The sequence below is a fragment of the Microtus oregoni genome, unplaced genomic scaffold (genome assembly GCF_018167655.1).
Source record: "Microtus oregoni isolate MIOR12 unplaced genomic scaffold, Mior012 000015F_ref0000493, whole genome shotgun sequence".
Classification (NCBI taxonomy): domain Eukaryota; kingdom Metazoa; phylum Chordata; class Mammalia; order Rodentia; family Cricetidae; genus Microtus; species Microtus oregoni.
In genome coordinates this window covers 10,111,303-10,136,438 of record NW_024543074.1, presented here as the reverse complement: position 1 = coordinate 10,136,438, position 25,136 = coordinate 10,111,303, and the positions used below count along the sequence as shown (strand labels likewise).

Here is a 25,136-nt window from a genome sequence, read left to right as displayed (position 1 = left end):
AAATATTAAGAGTAAGTAGTCTGCCATAGAGCAGCATCATTTCATTCTCAATGGTTTTAACAATCATTTAGAAGTAATAACTACGGGGTTGGGGAGATGGCTCAGTGGTCAAGTGCTTGCTGCACAAGCGTGAGGACCTGCAGACACATAAAAATGGGAGGTGTAGGATTTAAATCCAGTGCTTAGAAGCCAATGGGAGGATTCCTGGGGCTTACAGGCTAGCCAGTTTAGCTGAATTGGTGAGCTCCAAGTACAGTGAGAAACCTGTGGCTTCCACATGCTTGCTGCAAATACGACACACAGACGGATATCCTCTTATATGTATATAGATCTATGGAGACTCTTTAATTCTCTCTAGCCAGTGTGTGTCCTTACAGCGGACGACGGAGTTACACCTTGATAAACTTACCACAGACTGACAAGGTGTGGGATGCCAAAAATATATCTCCCATACCCAATCTTCCAACCTGCACAGCTAAGCGGCAGCACGCTGCAGACATGCCTCTGATTCCCTTCCTGAGAGAGAATGGAGAACGTGGCTGTTCTCTGACAAGCTACCACACAGCAGCCGCCCCTGTCCAGCAACCCCAGGGAGTGTGGCGCTGTAAACTGCCAGCCTGGAAAAGATCCAAACTCAGCAGTCAAAGCAGTGTCTACTGAATACACACAGCTGTCGCCCTGTTGCTAAGTAGAAAATTAGGGGGGTCAAGTCGGCAGAAGCTGGGGACAGTCTTTTCTACCATAAGATAGTCCCTGAGCTTGATATACAGTCAACTTCTGAGTGTTAGGTGCTCAGTTCACAGGTGTGCACCCCCACGCCCAGTTTTATGCAAGGACTTCAGGCACGCTAGGCAAGGGCTCTACCACCTGAGCCACACTCCAGCCCTACCGTATTGTTTTAATTACTGTAGCTTTATAAAGTGCTTTGGGCTATAGTCAAACTGGTGTTTTCTGATTTCTTGCTTTTTTTTTTTTTTTTTTTTAAAAAAACATTTTCTTTTCTTTCATGTTTCTACTTCTAGGTAAGTTTTAGAATCACATAGGCAGTTTCTAAAGAACTGGAATAGGATTTTTTCTTATAAACTCTGTTCAGCCTAAGAAAATTAATCTGAGGAGAATTAATAGATTGGCCATTTAAAAAAATATTCTCAATGTCACCATTCTCTGCCTTTAAAGTTCTTCAATATAGCTTTACCAGCCCAGCTTATTTTCTCAGAAAAGGAGATACCATTCTTTTTAAGGGCACAAAAAGTTTTAAAACTAAGCCAGGAATGATTTAAACAGCAGCACATCTGAAAATATACAAAGAGCTTATCACACAATATAGAAGAGGGGACTCTTAGCCAAGCCAAATGAAAACCCATTAAAACTAGACAGCTAGTGTGCCTGAATGGAATTTCACCATTAACGACCATTTATCCCATTTAATTAGTATTTTCCCGACACACAATAACTTGCACTAAAATACCGTTCTCTCGCCTTGAAATTTCTAATTATTGTTGCGACCCACACCATTACGCATCTCCTCGGCTTTCTCCATCTTTCATGCCATTTAAGCGGTGAGATTTTCAATTATCTACGCAGGGCGGACAGAGATACCTCTAAGGAAAGGGGCATAATATGCAACTCAATTTCTCTAAAAGCCAGGAGAGATCATTTTTAGTCAGAACAAACACACTTTGTCTTTCATCATTTTTTTTTTGCAAATAAAGAGTAAAACAGGCTATTTAAAACATCCATTTAAATGCAAATTTTGATATCCCAAGAGAAAAATGTTAATCATTTAAATAGACAGGATTAGTGCCCACCCTTTGCCACCCTCCAGTGCCTCTCCTAAGTTTTAGAAAAATATAGCCTGAGTCCATGCAAGCTAGGCCAGCAAGGAGTTCTTAGGTCTTAGGAATGCTCGCTGGGCCAAGAAGGCTGAGGCTGAGAGGGGATGGCGGTCCTGTTTTGTGTCTGAGGAAGAGGATGGACAGACAGTCTCAAGCACACCATGATCTCAACTGAATGTCTGACCTTCTCAAAGAGGAACCTATCATGCTCACTAGAAGTTGAGTTAACAGCAGCATACACAGGTAAATGGACGCTCAGATGGGTTAAATGACTGTTAAGTGACTCAGTGGGCAGTATAGGCTGCCACAACCCTCACCCCCAGTGCTCTGGGCTCCCCCATCCCCACACCTGTGCCGACTCACCCAGCATCCCCATGCCAAGCATGAACGCATCCATGGTGTAGGGCAGCCCCCGGGCCCGGCCTCTTGTCCCAGGTGGGAACATGACTTCTTTCGGCTGAGCTTTCTTACATTCTACCTGTTAAACAGAAAGGAGGACAAATGAGATGCAAATGCATTCCACGTAAATGTCAGCCGCCGAACCCACTGGGTTACGGGGCTGTTATTTTCAGCCTCACTCCTTACTCGCTGTAAAAATAGCTGTGCCGAGCAAACGGCCTGCAAAATAAATATTTAAGAAGCCATACCACTTGTGCAAATCCTGCGTTGGAAAAACCTACAAGGATGAAATTAGGTTCTGGAAGGGCAGCGAGGACGCAAGCTAAAGATACACGCGCGGGGCTGCAACCTGGTGCCGAAAGCACGATGGCTAAGGAGGCGGCGACGCTGATGGATGGGCCTGTGGATAAGAGCAGCAGCAGCAATTATAATCATCATTCATGGTTGTTGGGCCTTTTAGACAGATTCCTCAATGGTCCTGAAGGCCAGGGACTCCCCACATCAGGCCACGAGAGACCCTCTTTTATGAAACAGAGAGGGTACTCAGACCTGGCTCCATCTCCCAGATGAGACCACTGAACATCAGAGGCTCAGAAGTAACATACCGCCTTCCACCCCCGCAGGCAAAGGCCCGGAAGCCAAGTGTTACATTTACCACCAGCCTTCGCCAAAGGAGTCCCGAGATCTCACATAGACTCCATTCCAATGGATTATTAGTTTTGCATTTAGCACTCCTGTCTTTTAGTGGCTGCTAATCTTTCCATTTATCTTCTGCCTCCAAAATCTCCCGATCCTATTCTAAATATGCATCCAGAGGTCCCTGACTGAACAATATTATTTATAGAAAATAAAAACCGTAGGGCCAGGGAGATGGTCCAGTAGTTAAAGTCACTTTCTCTCAACCCCGATGACCTGAGTTCATTTCCTGGGACTGACATGGTGGGAGGAGAGAACTGAGTCTCAGAGTTGTCCTCTGACCTCCACGAACGCCATGGCACACGCGCTCCGACGTAAATAAAGACGCGCAATAAAAAACTGAGACGCCAGTAAATAAAGCTGTGGCCTACAGAAGCTTCTGCATCGTTTGATGGGACTGCCTGAGCCTGCTCAGCATTGCTTGCTTTTAGTTTACAGGCAAACTTAACAAGCGCCGTTGGCTGTAAATCAAGCCCATTGGCTGATAAAGATGGGCTGTTGCAGGGCAAAGCAGGGCACTTAGAGCAGCCAACAGGAACAGCATGGGGCCTGATGGTGACCGAGGAAGAAGAATCGGGTATCTTATTTAAAAAACAGTCTGGGGACATACGGTATAGAAGCAAAAGCTTCACTTGGCTCAGCAGCTGCCAGGGGTATCACTGTGTCACAGGGATTAGGTTGCCTATGGTGTGTCTGAGGCAGCCAGAGTGAGCTAGATTGTGTGCAGTATGCATTGCTTAAAAGGGGACCTACACAAAGGACCCATTTTGGAGATATGCTCATCCCAGATACTCCAATTAAAACGAGTTAGTGCTTTTAGTAGTAATTATAAAGCCAGGAGTGGCGGTGCATGCCTGTTATCTAAGCACTTGGGATGCTGAAGCAGGAGGATTAAAAGCATGAGGAAATCCTGGGTTATGTATGAAGATCGTGCCTCAAACAAGCAAGAAAATAAAAGAAAGAAATTATTTAGTGATCAAGGAGAAACGTTGACCTAAAATAATAACTTTGAAGCCATGTAACAGGCATTATTCTTGCTCTTTAAAGAATGGTAACTACAAATATCTTTAAAAATGGACTCAAGCCAGGTGTTGGTGGCGCACGCCTTTAATCCCAGCACTCGGGAGGCAGAGGCAGGCAGATTTTTGTAAATTTGAGGCCAGCCTGTTCTATAAGAGCTAGTTCCAGGACAGGCTCCAAAGCTACAGAGAAACCCTGTCTCGAAAAACCAAAAAATAAATAAATAATAAATAAAAATAAAAATGGACTCAACACACATGACAAATATGCTTACGATAAAGAGGCTTTTGTTTTGTTTTGTTGATCAGAAGAAATGAGCAAGGTGAAAGAAAAAATAGGTAAAAGATAGGAACATGCAGTTCACAAGCAGTTCTTAAAGAAGTACATAGCTTCAGAAAAAAGTATTTTGGGGGGCTGGGAAGATGTTCAGTGGGTGAAGCCATGTGCCCGCCACACAAGCATGAGGACCTGAGTTTCAGTGGCCAGCGTCCCCGGAAGAGCTGGATGTGTGGCTTGCACATCCATAATTCCAGCAGTCCTCTGGGGAGATGAGAGAATCCCTGGAAGCTTGTGGGCCAGAAAAACTGGTGTATGCAGGGCAGAACCAGCAGATTCTGTCTCAAACGAGGTGGGAGGATAGGAAGTGGCAGCCACACACGTGCTGTGGTGTGCGCACATGCAGGTTAATTGTCTGCTTTGGCTCAAGCTTTGGTGGAGGAGGGCATGGCTGTAGTTGTGAGGTGGCTAGCCATTTTCCTCTGTAGCCAGGAAGCAAAGGGCAAGCAGAAAGAGGGGCTGGGCTATATGAGCATCAATGCCTGGGGCCTGGAAAGGCTCAGTGGCTAAGGGTATATATTGTAAACTGGGTGTGGTGGTACAAGCCTTTACCCTGGCACTTAAGAGACAAGAGGCAGGCAGATCTCTGTGGGCTGGAGGTCAGCCTGATCTACATAGTGAGTTCCAGGACAGCCAGGGAGACACAGTGCGATTCTGTCTTAAAAAGAAAAAAGAAAGAAAAATGTAGACTGTCCTTCCAGAGGGCTAAATTTTGAGTCCAGGCCACTCACAACTTCCTATAACTTCAGCTCTAGGGTATCTGGCACGTGTGTGTGTGTGTGTGTGTGTGTGTGTGTGTGTGTTTGCACATGTGCATGTGTGTCCCACCCCAGACAAACAGAGACAGACAGATATACACACACACACACACACACAGAAATTGTAACAGAATACAAAGCAAAACAACTGCCCTAGTGACAGACTTCCTCCAGAGAGGTTCTGTCCCCTAAAGGTTCCCCAGTAGCACCACCAGCTGGGGACCAAGTGTTCAAATCTATGAGCTGTAGGGCATAATTCATATTCAATGCACAACAGGCAGAAACCAGCACTTTGATTTTTCCCGAAAGGCAACTGGTAATATATAAAAACCTACTATGATCCCATCTTTTGCTCTAATAATCCTACAAGTAGGATTTTGTACTGTGAGGGTCTATGAATGTGGCTGTTTGCCAGGCACCACCACCACAACAACAACAATAATAATTCAACAACAGGGATTGGAGCTGATGAGATGATTCAGTATATGAAGGCTCTTGCCACCAAGCTTGGCCACCTGAGTGCTGTCCCGGGAATCCACATGTTATAAGAGAAAACTGCTGCAAATTGTCCTTTAAGACTTTCCCGTGTGTGGCAGGGCACACACAGACACGGACAGACAGACACACATACACAGAGTAATAAAAAAATATTTTAGAAAACAACAGGATGGGGGCCTAGAAAGATAGCTCAATAGTTAAGAGCATTTGCTCTTGAGGAGGACCTGGGTTCAAGTCCCAGCACCCACAAGGCGGCTCACAAACATCCATAATTCCAGATGCAGGGGATCATTCAACTCTCTTTTCTGACCTCTGCAGGTACAAGACATACCTGTGACACACAGATACATAAAATACATCTTTATGGTGGGGTATGGTGGCACTCGGGAGGCAGAGGCAGGCAGATCTCTGTGAGTTTGAGGCCAGTCTGGTCTACAGTATGAGTTCCAGGACAGCCGAGACTGTTACACAGAGAAATCTTGTCTCAGAAAAACCACATGTGCACACACATACATGCACACACGTAAGCATACACACATGCACACACACAAAAAAATCTTTAAAAAGTAAAAAAAACAAACAAACAAATAACAGAACTACTAGGGTACTGATGAAGTGGAGTTTGGTCAAATGCCATCAAAACACTGGCCATGAGGTACTGGTACTGGGAACTTCCTAGGTCCCAGGCAGACCAGGACAGTAGTTACCCTAACTACAGGAAGACAAACATAAATGACAGTGACCTTGTGGAGAAAACAAAACAAACAAAAAAACCCAAGTGTGTATATTGTATTAAAAATATTTAAAAGATCTACCAAAGTTATCTTAGAGCAGCTTAAAAATTACGGTGTAGGGGCCGGGCAGTAGTGGTGCATGTTTTTAATCCCAGCACTTGGGAGGCAGAGGCAGAAGGATCTCTTGAGGTCAAGGTCAGCCTGGTCTACAAGAGCTAGTTCCAGGACAGCTAGGGCTGTTACACAGAGAAACCCTGTTTCAGAGAACCAAGCAAAGAAACAAAAAAAATTATGGTGTATTCTGTTACTACTTCCCAAGTCTCCTGCCATGTAGTGGCTTCATGTTACATGTTTTCATAAAACAATGTAATAGCCTGTCATCAATAGGGTTATTGGGGGAATTCCTCTTGCCTGTAGGTGGAGAAAGATGATTAAAAACAAATAAGTTCAACCACATCAGGTCTTTTAGATTTCTGCTCGTAGCTCAGGCATGGTGATCAGCGCTAGGCCCTGCCTTTGAGCCCCCATCCTGGGAGCTGCAGTCTGAGAAGTCTCTTCTGCAGGAAGCTGCCCCACACAGGAAGATGGGCGTGCCATGAGCAGGCAGGCAGATAATTATCTAATGCTGACACCAGGACGGGAATAATGCCGCTAACCAGCTCACTTCCTAACAGCCCTATCGGTGGCAATCTATTGCTTTGTCTTATGAAAACCTGCTGCCTGTTCCTAGGCAACCCGATCAACGGAAATTTCAGGTTTATACAATTTTCATTTAGGGAACATAAAGGTTAACTAACTGTAATGGGAGTATTTTAAATAAACCCACCTACTCTTCCCAGTGCTGAGCAGGGCTGGCAGCTGGGTTGAATTCTGCTGTCTTTGCTGGTGGCATGTTGGCAGCACCCACCACAGGAGCTCTGTCAGCCACCCGCCCTGTCACAGTGAGTGCACTCAGGGCCAGAGGCCATGGCATGTGAACTCTCTGGGTCCTCAGCCTGTCTTGGGCCTTTGAATGACAGCAGAGGCATTGGAAACAGCAGGGAGCCTGCTCAGGCCAGCAGTGAGAACTTCTGGAAAGATTACTCAGGGTCCAGACGGCTCTTTACACAGTCTGTCCCCACTCCCTGCCCCTGGAGATTCAGGAGGATTAACTTTGTGATGTGGAAGAACTCAGAGTTGGGATGTGGGGGATCCACAAATAAATAAGGCGAGCACCCGCTCAGAGGACTTCCACATTCCTATTCACCAAGGGTACAGGCAAGGGCTCGCTGATCATCACACTGCTTTGCGTCATTTTTAGGCTTGTCACTTCTCCCTCGTTAGATCACATACGGGCTATCGTCTCCTGTACTTATGGCAAGCCAGAGAGCTTGACCCAAGACCTAGAGGGAAAACCAGAATCAAACAGGAAAACCCAATCTACCTGTTTCGTTCTGGTCACAGACTCAGGTCATCTGTTCCAGACATCAACAAGCATACACCACATGTCCCCAAACACAGTGATTTTGCACAACCACTGATTGTGATCCTCAGAGCTCTAAGTTGATGGTACTGGGTTCTCTCATGGAACTGTGGTCAGATGGTGGCTAGGGCTGGAGTCAGAGAAAGCCTGGACTAAGTTGAGGGTCCAAGACCGCCGATGGAATACCACCTACAGCTTCTTCAGGACATCTGGCCTTGTGACAGTACGAACATTCCAAGAGTTTCTGCATAAGCTTCTAATCGGGTATTGGGATTCACACCATGCAACTTCTACCACATTCTACCATGTGCCAGCTCAGAGCGAGAGAGGGAGGATGGGACACAAAGTGTAATCAGCAGGACCATGGAGCCCAAAGGGCCATCAAAGAGTTAAGTGCTGCCTGAAGTCACTGACGTGTAGGGATCGGACAGGAGGGTGGGAGGCATTCTACCATCCTGCTGCTGCTGGCTGAGTTCTCAAGGTAGTGGGCACTCAAGTCGAATGACATCATAGAGCAGTGGGCAGAGCATACAAGCTCCCTTTCCATCCACTGTAGCACTATGGGGCTCTGTGGCTTTTCGTGGACATTAGAAACAAATTGGGGGTAGGTCTCCATGGGTTTACTGTTTGTTTCTTCTTCTTTTCTTCTTGTCTTCTTGCTCTTTCTCTCTTATTTTGGTGCTAGTGCTGGGTATCAAACCCAGGGCCTTGTGCATGCTAGGCAGATGCTCTTCCATTGAGCTATATCCCAGCCCTACGTTTCTAACTTGTTATTCAGCCCATGGTGGTTTGAAAGAAAATGGTTCCCAAAGGAAGTGACACTATTAGGAGGTGTGACCTTGTTGGAGGAAGTGTGTCAATGTGAGGGTTAGCTTGGAGGTCCCTTTTGCTCAAGCTTCCCTCAGTGTGACAGTCAGTTGACTTCCTATTGCTTCTAAGTCAAGATGTAGAAGGACGTTAAGGACTCTGGGCTGCAGGACCGTATCTGTCTGCACGTGGCCATACTACCCGCCATGCATGCTCCCTGCCACAATGATAATGGATTGAACCTTCAAAACTATAGGGGAGTCACTCCAATTAAAAGTTTTCTTTAAAGAGTTACCGTGGTCATGGTGTCTTTTAAAAAATATTTATTTATTTGTTTATTATGTATACAGTATTCTTCCTGCAGGCCTCATTACAGATGGTTGTGAACCACCATGTGGTTGCTGGGAATTGAACTCAGGACCTTTGGAAGAGCAGGCAATGCTCTTAACCGCTGAGCCATCTCTCTAGCCCCTCATGGTGTCTCTTCACAGCAATGAAAGCCCTAACTAAAACACAGACATAATTTCAAACTTACAGAAAAGTTGCAAAGACAGCTCAAAAACCAGCTGGTATCCTTTGGCCAACACTGATCACTGCTAGCATTCTGACACCCCTGCCCAGCACTTGCATACACTCCATGTCTGTACCTGGATGGGTAGGGGTGGGTTTGTGTTTCCCATCCGAGAGCATGCTGCAGACAAAGGGCTGGACTTGGTGCTTGGGCACTTAAACACACACATGGCTCTGGTGATCCCCAGCATTCCAAGAAAAGAAAATCCTAAAAACGTCTGAGACTAAGTTGCAAACTTCGTGGTCTGCAAGTTCTAAAGGTGGGCAGTTTCTTAGGTAACGAGAACAGTTGCCAGTTTCAACAGGGACATGGTACTTTAATCTAGCTTTCATAATCCTGTTGCTTATGGACTCTATGATGCCCCTTTATCACAATACATCTATTATTAAAAAGGGTAGTGCTGGGCTGGAAAGATGGCTCAGTGCTTAAGAGCAGTAACTACTCTTCCAGAGGACCCAGGTTCAATTCCCAGCATCCACATGGCAGCTCACAACTGTCTGCAACTTCAGTTCTAGGGGATCTGACACCTTCACACCAATGTACAAAAAGTGGGGGGAGTAGCACTATGCTGTTTATGTAGCCAGGTTGTCCTGGAACTCATGAGTTTCCTATCTCAGCATCTCAAGGAGCCAAGGCCATAAGCATGTGCTCTTGTTCCCTGCATGCACTATGTTTTAGAATGGAAAGAGGCCCAGCCTCCAGACACCCATAGCCTGTGTCTGGATTTGAGGTCTGCCTAAAGGCACAGGGTAAGTCAAGGAGTTCTGTTGGTGGAAAGGCACTGGAGTCTATGGGGAAGGCTTCCCTATGGCTGCTCCTGCAACAACTTCAAGTCCCTGCAACCTCTGGGCATCTGGGGGGGGGGGGGGGGAGCTAGGGAGAGAGCCAGGGAGTCCGAGAAAGAAACTGGTCTCTGAAGGAGTGAAAAAAAAAACTTGCTTTCTGTGCTTCCCCACAAACAGTCCAGTCAGCATGCAGTCCCAGGGCCAGGGGAAGCCAAGAGCTGTACCCGTAGCCTTGATGTACTACCCCAAACAAGTGTGCGCGCGCGCGTGTGTGTGGGGGGGGCTATCTGGCCTGAAGAGGCCAGTGTGTACGTCAGAAAACTGTTCCCTTCTCAAAGAAGCCAGAGGCCTGTTTCAAAGGATAAAACTCCCCAGTGAGCAGACACTGACCTTGACTGTCTGACTGGTAGGAAGGGGAGGGGAGCAGAGAGCTCAGGGGAGGTTGTCCCATACCTCTTATGGTGGTGCCTGACTTTGTATAGAGATTCCTGACAGCCCCAAGAGGCCTGACTGGGCCTTGGCCCAAGATCAACTTGGCCTCCTCCTAAATCAAGTGGCCCTTCCTTCCTAGTTGGTTCTGGAGGATTCCAGGTGCACCCTGTTCATCTGATGCTTCAAGCCAACTGCTTTGCTGACCCACGATTTCCCCAGAATCTGTCAGTCAGGCAGATGTCTCCACAAGGCAGGGGCAGATGGGCCCACCTCCAGAGACCCCTTTCCTCTTCCCCACACAACTACTGCCATTCAAGGCAGAGACCTTCCTTCTTCCTAGCCACTCACTGTCCAACTGCCTTCTCTACCCATCAGAGGCCTTTCTGAGCACCCCATGAAAGCGAGATCCTTGGCGGGGCCCTTCTAAGTTCACACTCAAGACCTAGTGATCAGGTTGCCAAGCACCAGAGACACCATCTATACAGGGTAGCCCATCCGGTTTGACTACTAAGAAGTTCTCACAGACATGGCGCTCTCATGATGCCACAAAAGTGGACAACTACAGTAAAGGCAGCCATGGACGTGCCAGCAGAAGAGGTAAAGGCAACCAGCTGTGCCATCTGCCTTCAGATACACTCTGGACATAAACGACCTGGACCCATGGGTAGGAAGCACCAGAATCGGTTTGATTTGCAGAGAAGGCTCAGTTTGTTATTCAGGGGAAAGAAAGAACATGGTGCTCGAGTATCGCTCTTTCCACCTGTGGGCAGGTACAATACTCTCGTGTGTGTGTGTGTGTGTGTGTGTGTGTGATTCTATCCACCTGGGGGCAGGTGTAATACTCTCTCTCTAGTGTGTATGCGTGTGCATACACGTGCATGTGTAATGTGTAAGATATTTCCATGCATCATAGGATAGACATATTCAGTAGAGTGTGTGACACATGGAGTCCTCACACAGTGTCCCCTGTTCTCAATCACTTTACTGTATTTACTTGGTGGAAGTCTAACTGGCCTCGTCTCTGATAAAGAAACTGAGGCCTCAGAAAAAAAAAAACAACCTACTGCTCCAGATCACAACCACGATCCAGTCCCAGGGCTCCCAACTCCAAACCCCAGCTCCCTCCTTGGGTCCTGCCCTCTTAGCCCCCCTCTCCCCGACAGTCCTCTAGGGCCAATCTGATGCTATTTCTTCCGCAAAATCATTCCCATCGCCAGCTTCCAGAATTCATTTCCTCACCACTTACAGGATTAATTTCATCCACTGTTTCCTCTGCTTAGTGGATTTATTAAAGCCGGCGATGGCCAAGTGAAGTAGGTCATAAACCAGCAATATGAAGCGTGGAACATGGCAGGTAGTGTGTGGATATGGAGCGGAGCCCAAGGGAATGTGACTCCTTCTGGGGGTGCTGAGAGTCTGGGCAACAGGTGAAGAAGAGCCAGGCATCACCAGTCTCCAGTGCTGCTTGAGACATGCCCCCTAACAACCGCATCCTAGTCCCAGTGCAGGGTGGGCCTCGTCGGAGAGCAGTCTCAAGTACAGCTCCCTGCTCTGATTCAGTGCTACCTTTGGGATCTGGGGCCGAGCACAGCTAACTTCTCCGCACTCAGACTTCTCATCTGCAAGGCAGAGCCTAACAATAGCACCTATCCCACTGGGGCGCAGCCTACAGTCCAATCCTACAAAGCCCTACCCTGGAGAAGACCCTAACACTTGTCCTGCTCTCCGCAGAGCCCACAGGAAAACCTTTGAAGAAGATAAAGCCAGTTCATACCCACACTCATTTTGATTTCAAAGTGCAAGACCAAAAGCAGCTGCCCCTCCCACCTGCGGGACCCCTCCACCCCCACCACCAAGGTAATCCCAGCTCCCTGCATTCATCAGCAAGGTGTGTTAGGGGAGCTGGCAGGCTGTACTATTTGAGGAAAGAGCTGATGGCAGAGGCAGCAGCTGTTCTTTTTTTTGCGGGCACCTGCAAGGGCATTTCAAAGTGAAGAGGAAGCTTGGCCCCCGGCAGGTGTCCAAATCTGGCTGTAAGATAGAGTGGGTGTCTACCCCAGCCCAGAGCTGGTTTCACTTCAGCGTGCAGCAGAGACAGGGAAGGTGCCGCCTCAGCAGCAGCCTGAAGCTCCCTGGATGTGGGGAGGAGCAGCTGCAGGAAGAGGTCAAAGAAAGGACCCGCAGAAGTCTCAAAGCCCAGAGAAGACCCAGGAGGGCTTCTTCGGGAGGCTTCTCTGGGCTCGCCTCTCAAGAATTCATACCCTGTGAGTTGGTGGGGGCCGTGCCAGCTGAGCAGGTGTGGAAAATCCAGAGGTTCAGCATCCTATCCTCATCGCTTCTCCTTGCACTGACCTGACTAGAGGCCCGATAAACGGCAAAAGGGCCAGAACTCTGACTGGGAGGTCCCCTCCCTGCAGGCTAAATTATTTCTGCCGAAAGAGCAGCACACACTTCCCACAGACCGCCCTCACTTCCCTCAGGCTGCCCCCAACACGTAAATTGTTTGGCTCCCATTAGCAGAGGCTGTACATGAATGGGCGTGTGCACACAGGCGTGTGTGATGGCGTAGGCTCGGGATCTCTCCCTCTCCCACGTAAACATGGGATTCATTTATTAAATGCTTCTCTGCCATTTCCTTTTTTTGCCTTCATCCTGCTTGTTTAATATCGCATTTGACATTCTCGTTTTATAAATGGCAACAGGAGCAGAATGGATGGCTAAAATTAGCTTACGCGAGAAGGATGCCACAAAGAGGATGGTGAACACAGAAGCCCAGTTAATTCCACCCACGCCCCGCCCCCACTGGTTTAAGCTGGTTCCTGACTGAGCTCTCAGTCTTTGGGGAGGAGGATGAGGCCTGAAGGGGAGAATGAGAGCTGTGTCACCAGGCATCCTGCCAGGAGCAGGACCCGGATGCTGACCCTAGCCTCAGGGAGGTTCCAGGGCCAGCTTGGCCCAGCACTGTGCTCCTGCTGTGCCTCGTCCCTCAGTGTTCTGCTTGGTCCCCCAAGTGTGCTCTGAGCTGAAGAGGGGAGGCTGCAGACCACAACAGGCTTTGCTCTTGGAAATGGACTCTCTGGAAACTCTTTGGAACGAGTCAGCCAAAGGGTCAGACTCAGTTTTCCTGGGACCTAAAGAACCCCATGTCATGGGGCTGAAGAGGTGGTTTAATGCTCAAGAGGGCCTCTGTCAGAGGATCTGGGTTTTGTTCCCAGACCCACACCAGGAGGCTCACAACGGGGTCTGGAACTCCAGCTTCAGGAAACCCAGCGCCCTCTTCTGGCTTCTCTTGGATTGCATTTATGCGCACACACAAAATAAAATATAATCTTCAAAAACAAAAACAAAAAACCAGAATCCCATCTCAGGACTCGGCTGCTCTGTCCCAGAGGCCCATGTCCCTCTCCTTGCTTGGGAACCACCTCCAGTCAGAGGCTCCGGGAGCACCAATCTCCCACGGGGACTCAGGAACTAATTCTGCCTGGTCCTGTGTGGCCTTCTTCCCCGAGGATCTCAATTTTGATTTACTCAATCAAAATGATTCTGAAAACGATGATAATGATATTAAAAAAAAATTGATTACTGTGACGGAGCAGGGTATGGCCTGGTCTCTTTCAAAACCCCAGGTAACCCTTAGTCACAGACCCTTCTGCAGTAGTTGCCCACGTGTCCCTGTCTTAAGACGCACAAGCACAGAAGCTAACCAGCCCAGGGGCACGAAGCTAGTCTGGGGCAGTGCACTGGACTGTGGATGCTGAACAGGGCGGGTCTGTGGTGTCATCCACCAAGGAGGAGGACGGGGTGGAAGGCACTACCCTCTGACCTTTGCTTCAGTCTCTCCTGCTCATGCCTGGATGCTCTCTTATGAAAGATGTGCTCCCTACAGGATGTCCCTTCCTCAAGCCCCAGGCACTGTCTGCTGGGGGCACCCTCTCTTCTCCGCTTCACAAACCACTATTATATGGTAAGACTGATTGATCATTAAGTTAAAACCCTTTCCTCAGGGTCCTGGAGGCAGCTTAGCACCACACTGATTTGCTCTGAAGCTAGTCTAGGCCTCAGTTGCAGATGATGGGTCAACAGGACAAATCCAGCTGGCAGCATCCTATTTCTGTAAATGAGGTTTTATTTGGACACAGGCACACCCACTCATTTACATATTTTTTGGGGCTGTGTTTGGCTACAATGGTGGTGTTGAATAGCCGAGACAGAGACCATATGGTCCTTTGAGCCTCAAATATTTACTATCTGGCCCTTTACAGAAAGCTTGGCCCCTGGCTTAGGCCAAATGGAGGTCACTTGCCGTCACCTGCTGTCACTGAGAGTATTTTCAGGAGAACTGGATTCCTGCCAGCCTTCTAGATTGGATGTGTGACCATGGAGTGGGCAAGGCCTTTGGAACCATGAACAGAAGTATCTAGGGCTGCATCTGAACACAGAGGGGGGAATCGCGCAATGACCAGCAGCAGGTCTGGGCTTCTGCCTAAGACTCCAAAGCTCCCAGTGTCTCTAAATGACCCAGCAGATTCTTACATGGGAACAGGAGAATCTAACCTCCTTACCCCCAGGAGGTGTGCCTCATAGTATGGTCAATGCAGAAAGGAATGGTTCTGCAGAGAGGAGGTCTGGGATCTGGGAGGTTCCAGGGTTCTTTCTCTGATGAGAAAGGGCCTGCCAAGTGATGCTGGGGACACTAGCCTGGCAGGGGGACGAGTACCAAGCTGAGCCAGGTGTCCTGTCTCACCTCCACATTCCCACACACCTTCCCTCTGTCGCTGGATGGTACCACAGCACCAGTGGTCCCCACCATTGGTGGACGTCCTCCACAGGGACTTCCCTCAAGTCTTAAAGGTGCACATGAAGCACCGCCTGACTCTTGAGTGCTAGACTAGGAGGGCCAGAGACCCCGAATTCCTTACCTGTTCCCACAGGCTGCCACTTTGGGACCACCTGCTGACCATGGTAGTGGTGGTGGTGGGGATTCTAGCATTCAATCCAAGACAGAGGCTATACCCATGTCTTGCTTGGCAGATTCTGTAAGTGCAAATGCCTTTAAGGAAAAAGGAGCACTAAACTCTAATCCCCAGACAGAGAAGCCCAGGCCTGTCTTTCTTTCCTAACCTCCTCCTTCCTTATTGTGATACTTGTTCATGGGGTAGAGTGATTGCCGCCAAGTCTGGCAATCTAAGTTGGATCCCTGGGCTCCACTTGAAGGTGAGAACTGATTTCTTCTGGCTGTCTCTGACCTCCACACATATATCAAGGCATCCTCACATCTACACACGCACAAACAGGTATCTCATTTTTTTTTCAAAACCCAAAAAGGTTAAAACAAAACGACAAAACAAATTTCAGTTCTTCTACTTGTTAATATCCCTTCATGCAAGTCCCTCCTTTCCACTGAGCTCTGGCGGTCCCCTCGGCGGATTGGCAGTGCTCAGTTAGCACGCTGTGCGAAAGGCAGGTGGGCAGTGGCATTATCAGTGCCAGCATGGTGCTTGGAACCACCAACTCCCTGTGCACGAGGTATAGGAGAAGGCTCTGCCCTGGTACTTTCCACACCGCATCCTCCATTCTTACCCAATTGAGGTACCAGCATCTTTCCAATACCATTGTGAGATGGGGGCTGCACCAGGCCTCTGAGGAACCCAGAAACTGGCTCGATGTCAGTTCTCACCTCCCTCCCTGTGGCTGATGGCACATCAGGAGGTTGCTTGCAGGCTGGGCTCTGGTGACTGACTAATCAAGCAGGTGTCCCTGCTGCTACGGGGCTGCTTCAATCAGGGGCATGCCGCCATGGGAGGCGTTATTAGCTGCGCCCGCAGAGTGGTCAGAGAGAATCATGAGGCTGCTCCGTGCTTGCATTTGTGTGTTTGTTCTGGCAGGGGCTGAGTCTCAACTCTCTTAAGATGGACCTTGAGCTTGAGTGGCAGCCAGCTCTCTACCATGCCCCAAGGATCAAGGGAAGGGGCCTGGATGGATGGCTGGGCAGGACCCCTAAGCTCAAACTTGGGCATTTTCCCTGGCTGGGAATCTGGTCTTCATTAGGAGATGAAGAAAGTACAGGGGCTGAGGGGGAAAGGGGGCTCGGTGGCCACGGGAGGCTGTCTAAACCAGGAAGACCATCAGGATAGCTTGTTTTGGTCTAGAGTGGAAGGCCAGTCTTATGGGTTTGATCATGAGCTCAGGAGTGCAGCTTCCTGGTGTTGAGTTCTGGGACTGCCACTTGCTGGCTGTGTGGTCTTGGGCAGTTGCTTTGTCTCTGCCTTGACCTTTGGTAAAATGTGGGAAATGGTGTGATTTTTGTTTATACCAGAAAGGGTGTGATGATCAAATCAGGCAAGACGCCCTGAGCGAGTGTCTAGCAAACAAAACGTATACAATCTAAAATTTTAGCGCTGCAGCCTGTAGCAGAAAGTGCCATTTGGAGACTTCCTGTCCAAACCTCTATCCCACCCTGGAGGCAATCTCAAGGTAGGAGGCTGTTCTATGACCCTCTATTCCTCAGGCTCCTCCACCTGCGATAGCTTTAAGATGCTGGAGAGCCTTTAAAGAGCTCCTGAGATTCTCTGACCAAATCAGAGATGAAATGCCGTTGGGAACTATGTGTGCCTTTGAGTCAGGTGGTCAGCTCCTGACTGACTCCTTTCCCCATTCCACAGTTAAAAATTAAGTCTGGCGAATGCCAGCTGTATGCCATTGAGCCAGAGGTCCTGGATTCAAGTCCTACCCCTGTGAATCAAGGCTGAGATCCATCTACCTGGAAATGTGGGGAAGTGGATGCACAGGTGCGCTAAGGGGTCACGTGGGGTTGTCCTTTCCAGCTTCATAGCCAGAATAGTAAATCCTCCTATGTCCCTTTTAGCAACAGCCCCAGCTTAGAGAATCTTCCAATTCTCTGTCTTTCTGGGTGGCTCATTCAAATTCCGTGCATAGCACGGTTTAAATGCTTTCCTTTCTTGGTGAATCCAAAAGCCACTCAGGCTATAGGCTCCTCTAGCAACTCCCTTTCCCTCCTTTATATTCTACCCTTCTTCACCGAAGGAAGAGCTTTCACGATAGTGAAGCCTCCACCCTGCGGCAAACACTGTGTGAATCCCTTCGTTCACCTTAGCACACCCAGCCTTCAACAGCTCCGGAAAGTGGCAGGCTTAGCTCCATTTGCTGGGGTTCAGGGACCTGTCTCTGCCCCTACTTCCCAGAACCTCTGATTCCTCCTCTAGGTATGTCTAGGCTAAGAACTCCCACTGACACCCCAAAGTCTGGGATCTGAACTACTCCATCCCCATGTCTTCCCCTTCCCTAGCTACTTCCAAGTTTGCTTATTTCTTATAGAACGAGTACAGAATAGAGGAAACCAGGAATCTTATATTAGAGGCATCCCAGAGCCATCAGTCACCATCAAGTCAGTGCCACCTACATGAAGCGTGGCCCTGATCCATGGGAGAAGCCCGGGGAAATGGCTGCCAGCATCTCTGGCTCCTAGGCAGTCAGACATAGGTTCTCTTTCATTCAACGTGTCTTTATCCCCCTACTCTGGTCATCTGGGGGTTACCCTCTCATCCCAAGCTCAGAGAAGAGTCTACACAGCTCACTGAGCAGTCCAGAAGCTCAAAACCTATGCTCCTTCACTTGGGTAGCTCCGAGATCAGTTCTGGGCCTCAGTTTCCCCACCAAGACAAGAGGATGATAAAGCCTTTCCCATCCTGTATCATAGACTTTAAGTCTGCCAATGGTGACCCTGGGATTCACCTTTTTTTTTTTTTTTTTGGTTTTTCGAGACAGGGTTTCTCTGTGGTTTTGGAGCCTGTCCTGGAACTAGCTCTTGTAGACCAGGCTGGTCTTGAACTCAGAGATCCGCCTGCCTCTGCCTCCCGAGTGCTGGGATTAAAGGCGTGCGCCACCACCGCCCGGCTTGGGATTCACCTTTTGCCTTTATTGTGCCCTTCCCAACAGTTTGTTGGGAATGCAGGAAGGGCACGAGCCCCATCCTCTGCTGCTTCTTCCACTTCCTGATGCCTAACAACCTCCCTCGGAGGAGCAAGCTCTGGAGAGGCTCAATGAGGCATCTTCAGACAGGTATAGGCCTTCCACCTCTCTCGTTTAGGAAACAAGCAACAGTGATCTAAGGTGGGGAGGGAGGTACCAAGTGGAGGGCAATGGCACCTGGAGGACAAAGCCCAAGAAGGAACCTTGCCGTACTTCTACGCCTATCTCCCTCCCACCATGTTAATTCCTGTGCAGACGCCTCCGACACACACTATGCAAAGAAAGACTACTTTCATTTCGGATGCATATGATGGCTAGGAACAATATGAACAATATTATTTTAGTGCCCTGGGAAAAAATTAGCAAGTCAAATATTGAATCAAGCCTGTAGCACCACATGCTAAGCAGATTGCTTTGATCTTATCCACACTAAAAGCTCTATTATTGAATCTAAAGTTGGTGAACACATATCAGACCAGTATACAGTGCATATCGGAACGCATGTTTCAGAAGCAGGGAATGTTTTGACAAAAGGGAGAACATATCAAAGCCGCAGCTGTGGTCGGAGCCCACCTTTGACTACCCACCCTCTTCTCTCTGGGTGGGAGGCTTTGCTTGGCCAACCAAAATGTTTGTGCTCTGGAGACCTGCAGATGGACCCAGAAACACCTGCTGAGCTCGCTCGCATTTTTTTCCAGAACCAACAAAGGGTTTGTCACCCCACAGTCAACTTGAGAAGAGTGAGATGGGAGAAAGAGTGGGCAGACACCCACAAGGCATGGCACCCTCTGGTGGCCAGTTCTGGGGCCGGACTCCCTGGCTCCATAGTATTCCAGGAGTGAAACTTCCCCTCCTCCTGAGGCTTCCTCCGCTAGGAGGAACGGCTAAGGAAAGGGAAGGAGGCAGCTGATTATGAGGGCAGAAAGAGAAATAGTTCGGCCAACCTTATCTAAGATCGGCTCCTCCAGGGTCTTCCGTCAAAAGCATGGCTGGAGGACAGCATATACCTTCAATCATAGCACTCAGGAGGCAGGGGTAGAGCATCTCTGAGTTTGAGGCCAATAAATAAATAATTTTTTTAAAAAGCACGGTTGATATCAGGTGGCTGCAAACTCCAGTCTGTGGAGCATATCCAGCATGCCTTGTCTTTGCCTGCTTTTTTATAAGGTCCAAGATTTGAAAATGCTCTTTTATATTATTCAATGGTTAAACTATGAGAGCTGAGTATGCAGCAAAATGCAGAGCGCTTGCCCTCAATACTGGGTTCTGTGTTGGAGGGAAGTGGGGGTGCCATGATCCACAGACACGAAATTCACGTAAGTAGGGCCGGCCTATGGACACTATAACAGAGTGATTGCAACGGTCAGATGAACAGCTCCAAAAACTGGTAATTTCCATTTTTCTGGTCTCAGCTATGTAGGGTAGCCTAACTACCTATTTGGATTTTTTTTTTTTTTTTTGATTTTTCGAGACAGGGTTTCTCCGTAGCTTTTGGTTCCTGTCCTGGAACTAGCTCTTGTAGACCAGGCTGGCCTCGAACTCACAGAGATCCGCCTGCCTCTGCCTCCCGAGTGCTGGGATTAAAGGCGTGCGCCACCACCGCCCGGCTTGTTTTGTTTTTATAATTCATTTTGGCCTTGGGTGTGTATGTAGGATGGTAATGTGTATGACCGTGTGCAGGAGTACAAGCCAGATGACCACCTCTGGTGTTCTTCCTCAGATACAGCCCCTGTCCCCACCCTTAAGAGTCTCTCACTGGCGCAGAACTTATCAACTAGGGTAGACTGGTTGGTCAGTCAGCCCTGGGGATCTGCCTGTGCCCATTTCTCCAGTGCTGGGATTCTAAGAGAGACTACCATACCCAGCATTTTCTACAGGGCTTCTGAAGATCAAACTTGGGTTCTCAGGTTTGTAAATAAGTACTCTGGTCTGAGCTATCTCCACAGCCTAGTTCTGACTTTTTGTATTTTTGAGAAAAGGTCTCTCTATATAGACCTGCCTGTCCTGGAACTCACCAGGTAGACCAAGTTGACCTCACATTCACAGAGATCTGCCTACTTTCTGCCTCCCAAGTGCTGGAATTAAAGGTGTGCACCATCATCATGCCTGGACTACTTTTGGCTTTTTAAGGAAGGGTTTCACTACATATTCCTGGCTGGCCTAGAGTTCACTCCGTGGACCAGACTGGCTTTGAACTTGTGGCAGTCCTCCTGTCTCAACCTCCTGAAGGCAAGTATAGATATTACAGTTCCATCTGGCCCTTCAGTAAGAGTTCATTGGCTATTGTTTCTTCCGCTTGCTGCCATTAACGGGGCTGAACGCTGACAGCCTAGCCCTCGTACCTCTCTCCCTGTCCACTGTATGTGGACACCGATGCCGCAGTCACTCACAAGAGAGGAATGTGACACGGAGACAGCGCTCCCAGTTCCATCCCTCCAGACTTACCATTTTATTATTGATTTCATGGAAATGAATCTCACAGACTTTCTCCACAACGTCTTCATTCTCAAAAGTGACAAAGCCAAACCCTAAAGGAAGGAGAAAGAGACAGGAGGAGTGAGTTTGGTTTCTGAAGGACGTGCAGGGTGGCCTGCAGTCGGGGCAGGCTCCAGTTGGGCGGGGAGATGGGGATGTTGTGGTCTAGGCAGGGATTCCAGTTGGTACCCAGCACCCTTCCAACAGTGAGGCGAGAGTCAGGATTCCACCCACATGCAGCAGGCACTGTGTGGCTTACATTTGCCCTGAAGCAAACAAGAAATTTACTTGTCTGCTATTTACAAGGGTACGGCTCTGTGTGGAGGCAGGCTTGTGGGCTACAGAGAGCCTCTTGGATCTCTGCGGGGCCTTGCTGGTCCTTTCTGTGAGCTTCGATGGCTAGCCCTCGGGTCGGCCGCCATGCGGAGGCGGTTATTGGTCCTTTTCTTCCTGAATGACTTCCTCTAATACCTCATCAGGACATCCTGAGGCCTGGAAGGAACTATTAAAAGTTGCAGGCCTCTGTTCTGTGCGGGCATCCTTTTGCTACTGCCGCTTCAAACACGCTGTGGATTTGGGGCAGTTTAAGACTGTCTGATGCCTGCTGTCAGCCCGTCAGCTAGCCACTGTATTTACTCGGCTGGAGGCCGGCTTTACTAGACAAGCTGCACTAAAGAATTTTGGCAGGCGACTGCCGCTCAGCATCCTGCGTGCCTCTCTCTACTCTCCTGCCCCTTCCTTTCTTCTCTTTCCACCCCCAACAGTGTTTCCAGCATGTGTCCCCATCTGTGACCCGACTCAGTAAGCACCAGGGTACCACGTAGGAACACACATGGTGGGTCTACCAGCTTGCATTGAGCACGGCTGTCGTGTTGGCGCTAACGTGCAAGGGGACCTGGGCAACGATGGAGAGACACTGACGAGGCAGGGACCTGGTTATAGTCTTGCCTGGGCATAACCTGGGCACCTGCTCCTGTTCTCTGGACCTCACACTTGGTACCTGGAAGTAAAGGTAGTGCAAGCAGATATCAGGCTCCCCATATCTGGACTCCCAGGGCTCTGCTGTGGACTGTGTGTGTGTGCGTTGCTTTGGGAGGTGAAGTGGTGAAGTAGGTCATGAGGAAGAAACCCTTCAGAGTGGGATTAGTGCCCTTTAGAAAGGCCGGATGGCTTGCTTTTTTTCCTTCCTCGCCTGCCCAGTCAGGCTATAACAAGGTGTCTTTCTGTATGCCTGTTAGAGGAGCCCTCCTCAGGGTTGACCACGCTGGCCCTGTGTCTCTGACTTCTTGCTTCCAGAACTGTTAAGAGGCCTGTTGTTATCAAGCTACAGCATTTCCTCACAGCCAAGACACTCCTTTCCCCAAAGATGCGAACGGGCCTAATGCGAAGCATGGGAAGACCAAATCTGACTGGCTGGTCTTCCAGGATGATTATCAGGAGTGCTTCCTATCACTGAGGAAGAGGCGGACATAGCACTTTCCAGTTTCTGTTTTGGGGCTCAGCCACAAAGTCCCTTCTGGTTCATAAAACCACCTCTACTACCACCTTCCAGGAAGACGGAGCCGACATACGGGGCTTTTACATCTCAGTCCCCACAGCAGACTCTAGAAGAGTCTTCAGTAAAAGAAGGTGGTGGCTCCCTGCTCTCAAACAGCTTCCAGAAACAGAGGGCCAGGAGGACCACACATACACAGTTACAATCTTAGGCTGTGCCATTTGTCACCATGTCCCAAATACCGAACTGATGATCTTACACAGTACACACAGTGTAGGCCATCAGAGACACGCAAGGCACACGCGAGGCACACGCGAGGCACACGCGAGGCAGGTATCTGATATGTTCTAAAGAGGACCCAATTGTCTGCTGAGCTGCCTCAAACTGTGAAGTTTTCTCAGTACCACTGGGAAAAAAGTGTCCTCAGTAACCCGAGGCCTGAAGCCGATACCACGCACGAGTTATCTAAAATGAAGGCTCATACCTCCCATGCTGTGTCCCTGGAGAGAACCTACAGAGCTTTCTGATGCTTTTTTTTTGGAAGTCACCTTTTCCTTGGCCCCTAACCGCATGTCCCTTGCTTCCAGCCTGTGGGTCCCATTTGCCTGTGAAGGTAACCCTCCTAGCCTGGGCCCACCTCAGCGCCTAGCAAATAAAACAAGCTCAAATGAGCTAGGGTTTTTGTTGTTGTTGTTTTGTTTATCTGCCTCCAAATATATACCAACACCCCGAGCTCTGGGGAAAAAAGGGCTTTTGCAGATGTGATTAAGGATTCCAGGTTGAAGGAGAGTTCCTAGTCGAACAGTTGGTAGTGTCCTTATGAGAGGTGGGAGATGGAAAGCAATACAGAGAAAAGGCTGGGGGAGGGCAAAAGCAGGTATGGGACAAGTGGTACAGTCACAAACAACCACCACAAGCCAACAGACTGTCACCTATACAACTGGGGAGGGGGTGCGGCCGCCACCTATAACACAGTGAGACACTTGACTGATGCTGCTTTCAGTCACCAAGCTGTGGAGAGTTTGTCACGGTGATGACAGGACACCCACAGAGTGAGGGAACAGGCACCATATACTTCTTCCAGCCAGGCTGCTCTGGACAGAAGGCTCTGAGCAGAACTTACGCAAGCTATCAGGAAAGAAGGCGAAGTCAGTGAGCTCCAGGAGGCGGAGGGCAGCCAGAGGTTTGGAGGCCTCTAGAGGCCCAGCAGACTCAACATACTCAACAGAACAGAGGCGAGGATGCAGCTCTTCCACTAAGTTGCATCTGTGTCCACCACGGAAGGCACTGCTCCAGGTCACTATTACACAGACCTGTGCTGGGTCACCAGGCAGACAGGAAGGGGGCGACCAGCTGAGAAATGCGGATTCAAATGCACGTGGCTGTAAGGGAACCAGAGGGCTCTTGGCATACATTTGGCTTCTGACTCTGAACTTCCCTCGATAGCCCCTCTTCCCTAACCCCCCGGGACTTGTAATGTGTTTATCACAAAAGTGATTCTCCTGGGGCTGAAGAAATGGCTCAGTGGTTAAGAGTATTAGTTGTTCTTCCAGAGGATCTGGGTTCGATTCAAGGCATCCACACAATGGCTCACAACCATCTGGAACCTCAGTTCCTGGGAACCTGATGCTCTTTCTGGACTCAGTACTGCACACAAGTGATCCAAAACACTCATAACACATAGAATAAAAATAAGCAAAACCCTTAATCCTTATTTTTTTTTAAAAAAAAAAAAGGTTTTCCTGACAAAAGGAAGATAGCCTGGATTGAAACCTCTGCATCCTGGATACATCACAGTTTAGTGATGTCAAGACTCATCGGCAGCATTTTCAGCATCTATATCTCTTCAACATCCCTGTCTGTTTGGCCTGCATAGAGAAAACAAACTTGATTATGTCTAAAATATTTATTTATTCCACTTGGGGAAGCAAAGAAGCAATGAAACACTTAATTATCAAAAGTGTTATTCCTCAACATATAATCATTTTATCTCACAGGTGCATTATCATCTCCGATAAATTAGTAACTCTGTGGTGAACAGCTTTCTCCTCCCCAAGTAAATTAAACCAACAAGCAACGGACAGAAATAATGGGATTAGGAATTTGAGAGGGATGGGTGGTGAGTGGGGAAACCCCCTTTGAGCATTATAGTTTTCTCTTTCAAAGTAAAAAACGTTATGGTGGTAAAATATACACAGCATAAAACTTCCCATCTTAAGCATTTTTTAAAGTGTACAGCCCAGTGGCATGAAGGACAGAGACACAGTTCTGAGGCCATCGCCATACCACCCATCTCTGGAATCTGTTTGTCATCCCAAACTAAAGCTGATACTCACTAAACAGTTGCCTTTTTCAGCCTGCTAGCCCTGGAAGCCTCTACTTTCTTCCGGCTATGCAATGACATACATATTCTAGATACGACTGTAGGCACAACCGCATAGCGCTTGCCTGTTTGTCCCTGCTTAGTGCACTTGGTCTCACAGGCTTTTAGACCAACCTGCTGGCTGCAGTTTCCACAGAGCCTTGGGAAGGTTGGGTGACAGGAAGGAAAGAGCAGTTACCCTTCATCTTCCTAAAGGAAAACGAGAAGTGGCATCTCACAAAGGCCTACGAAACCGAGGCATGCAGACGGGTAAGAGAGACATGGTATCCTCTTCCAAAAGCAAGGGCCAAAGGCTGGGAAGCGCGCTCAGGGTATCAGGGGAGTTTGGATCTCCAGCTCTCAAGTAAAACCTGAGCTCGGCGGTATGCACCTGTGTGCCAAGGGGCAGAGACAGGTGGATCCCTGAGGGCCTGCTAGCCAGTCATGGTAGCCAGTCAGTGAGCAACCATGTTCAGTGAGAG

At 48.8% G+C, this 25,136-nt stretch overlaps 1 protein-coding gene across 8 annotated transcripts in view; it reads right to left on the bottom strand.

Moving 5' to 3' along the window:
- Msi2 (musashi RNA binding protein 2) overlaps nucleotides 1-25,136 on the bottom strand; it is a 370,828-nt gene that overhangs the window by 50,927 nt on the left and 294,765 nt on the right. For all 8 annotated transcript variants that reach the window (XM_041664105.1, XM_041664106.1, XM_041664109.1 and 5 more), the window contains exons 8-9: nucleotides 20,768-20,850; nucleotides 2,199-2,313 (exon numbers count right to left, since the gene is read on the bottom strand). In XM_041664105.1, coding sequence (XP_041520039.1) covers nucleotides 2,199-2,313; nucleotides 20,768-20,850 — 198 coding nt within the window. The remainder of the gene's footprint in view (nucleotides 1-2,198; nucleotides 2,314-20,767; nucleotides 20,851-25,136) is intronic.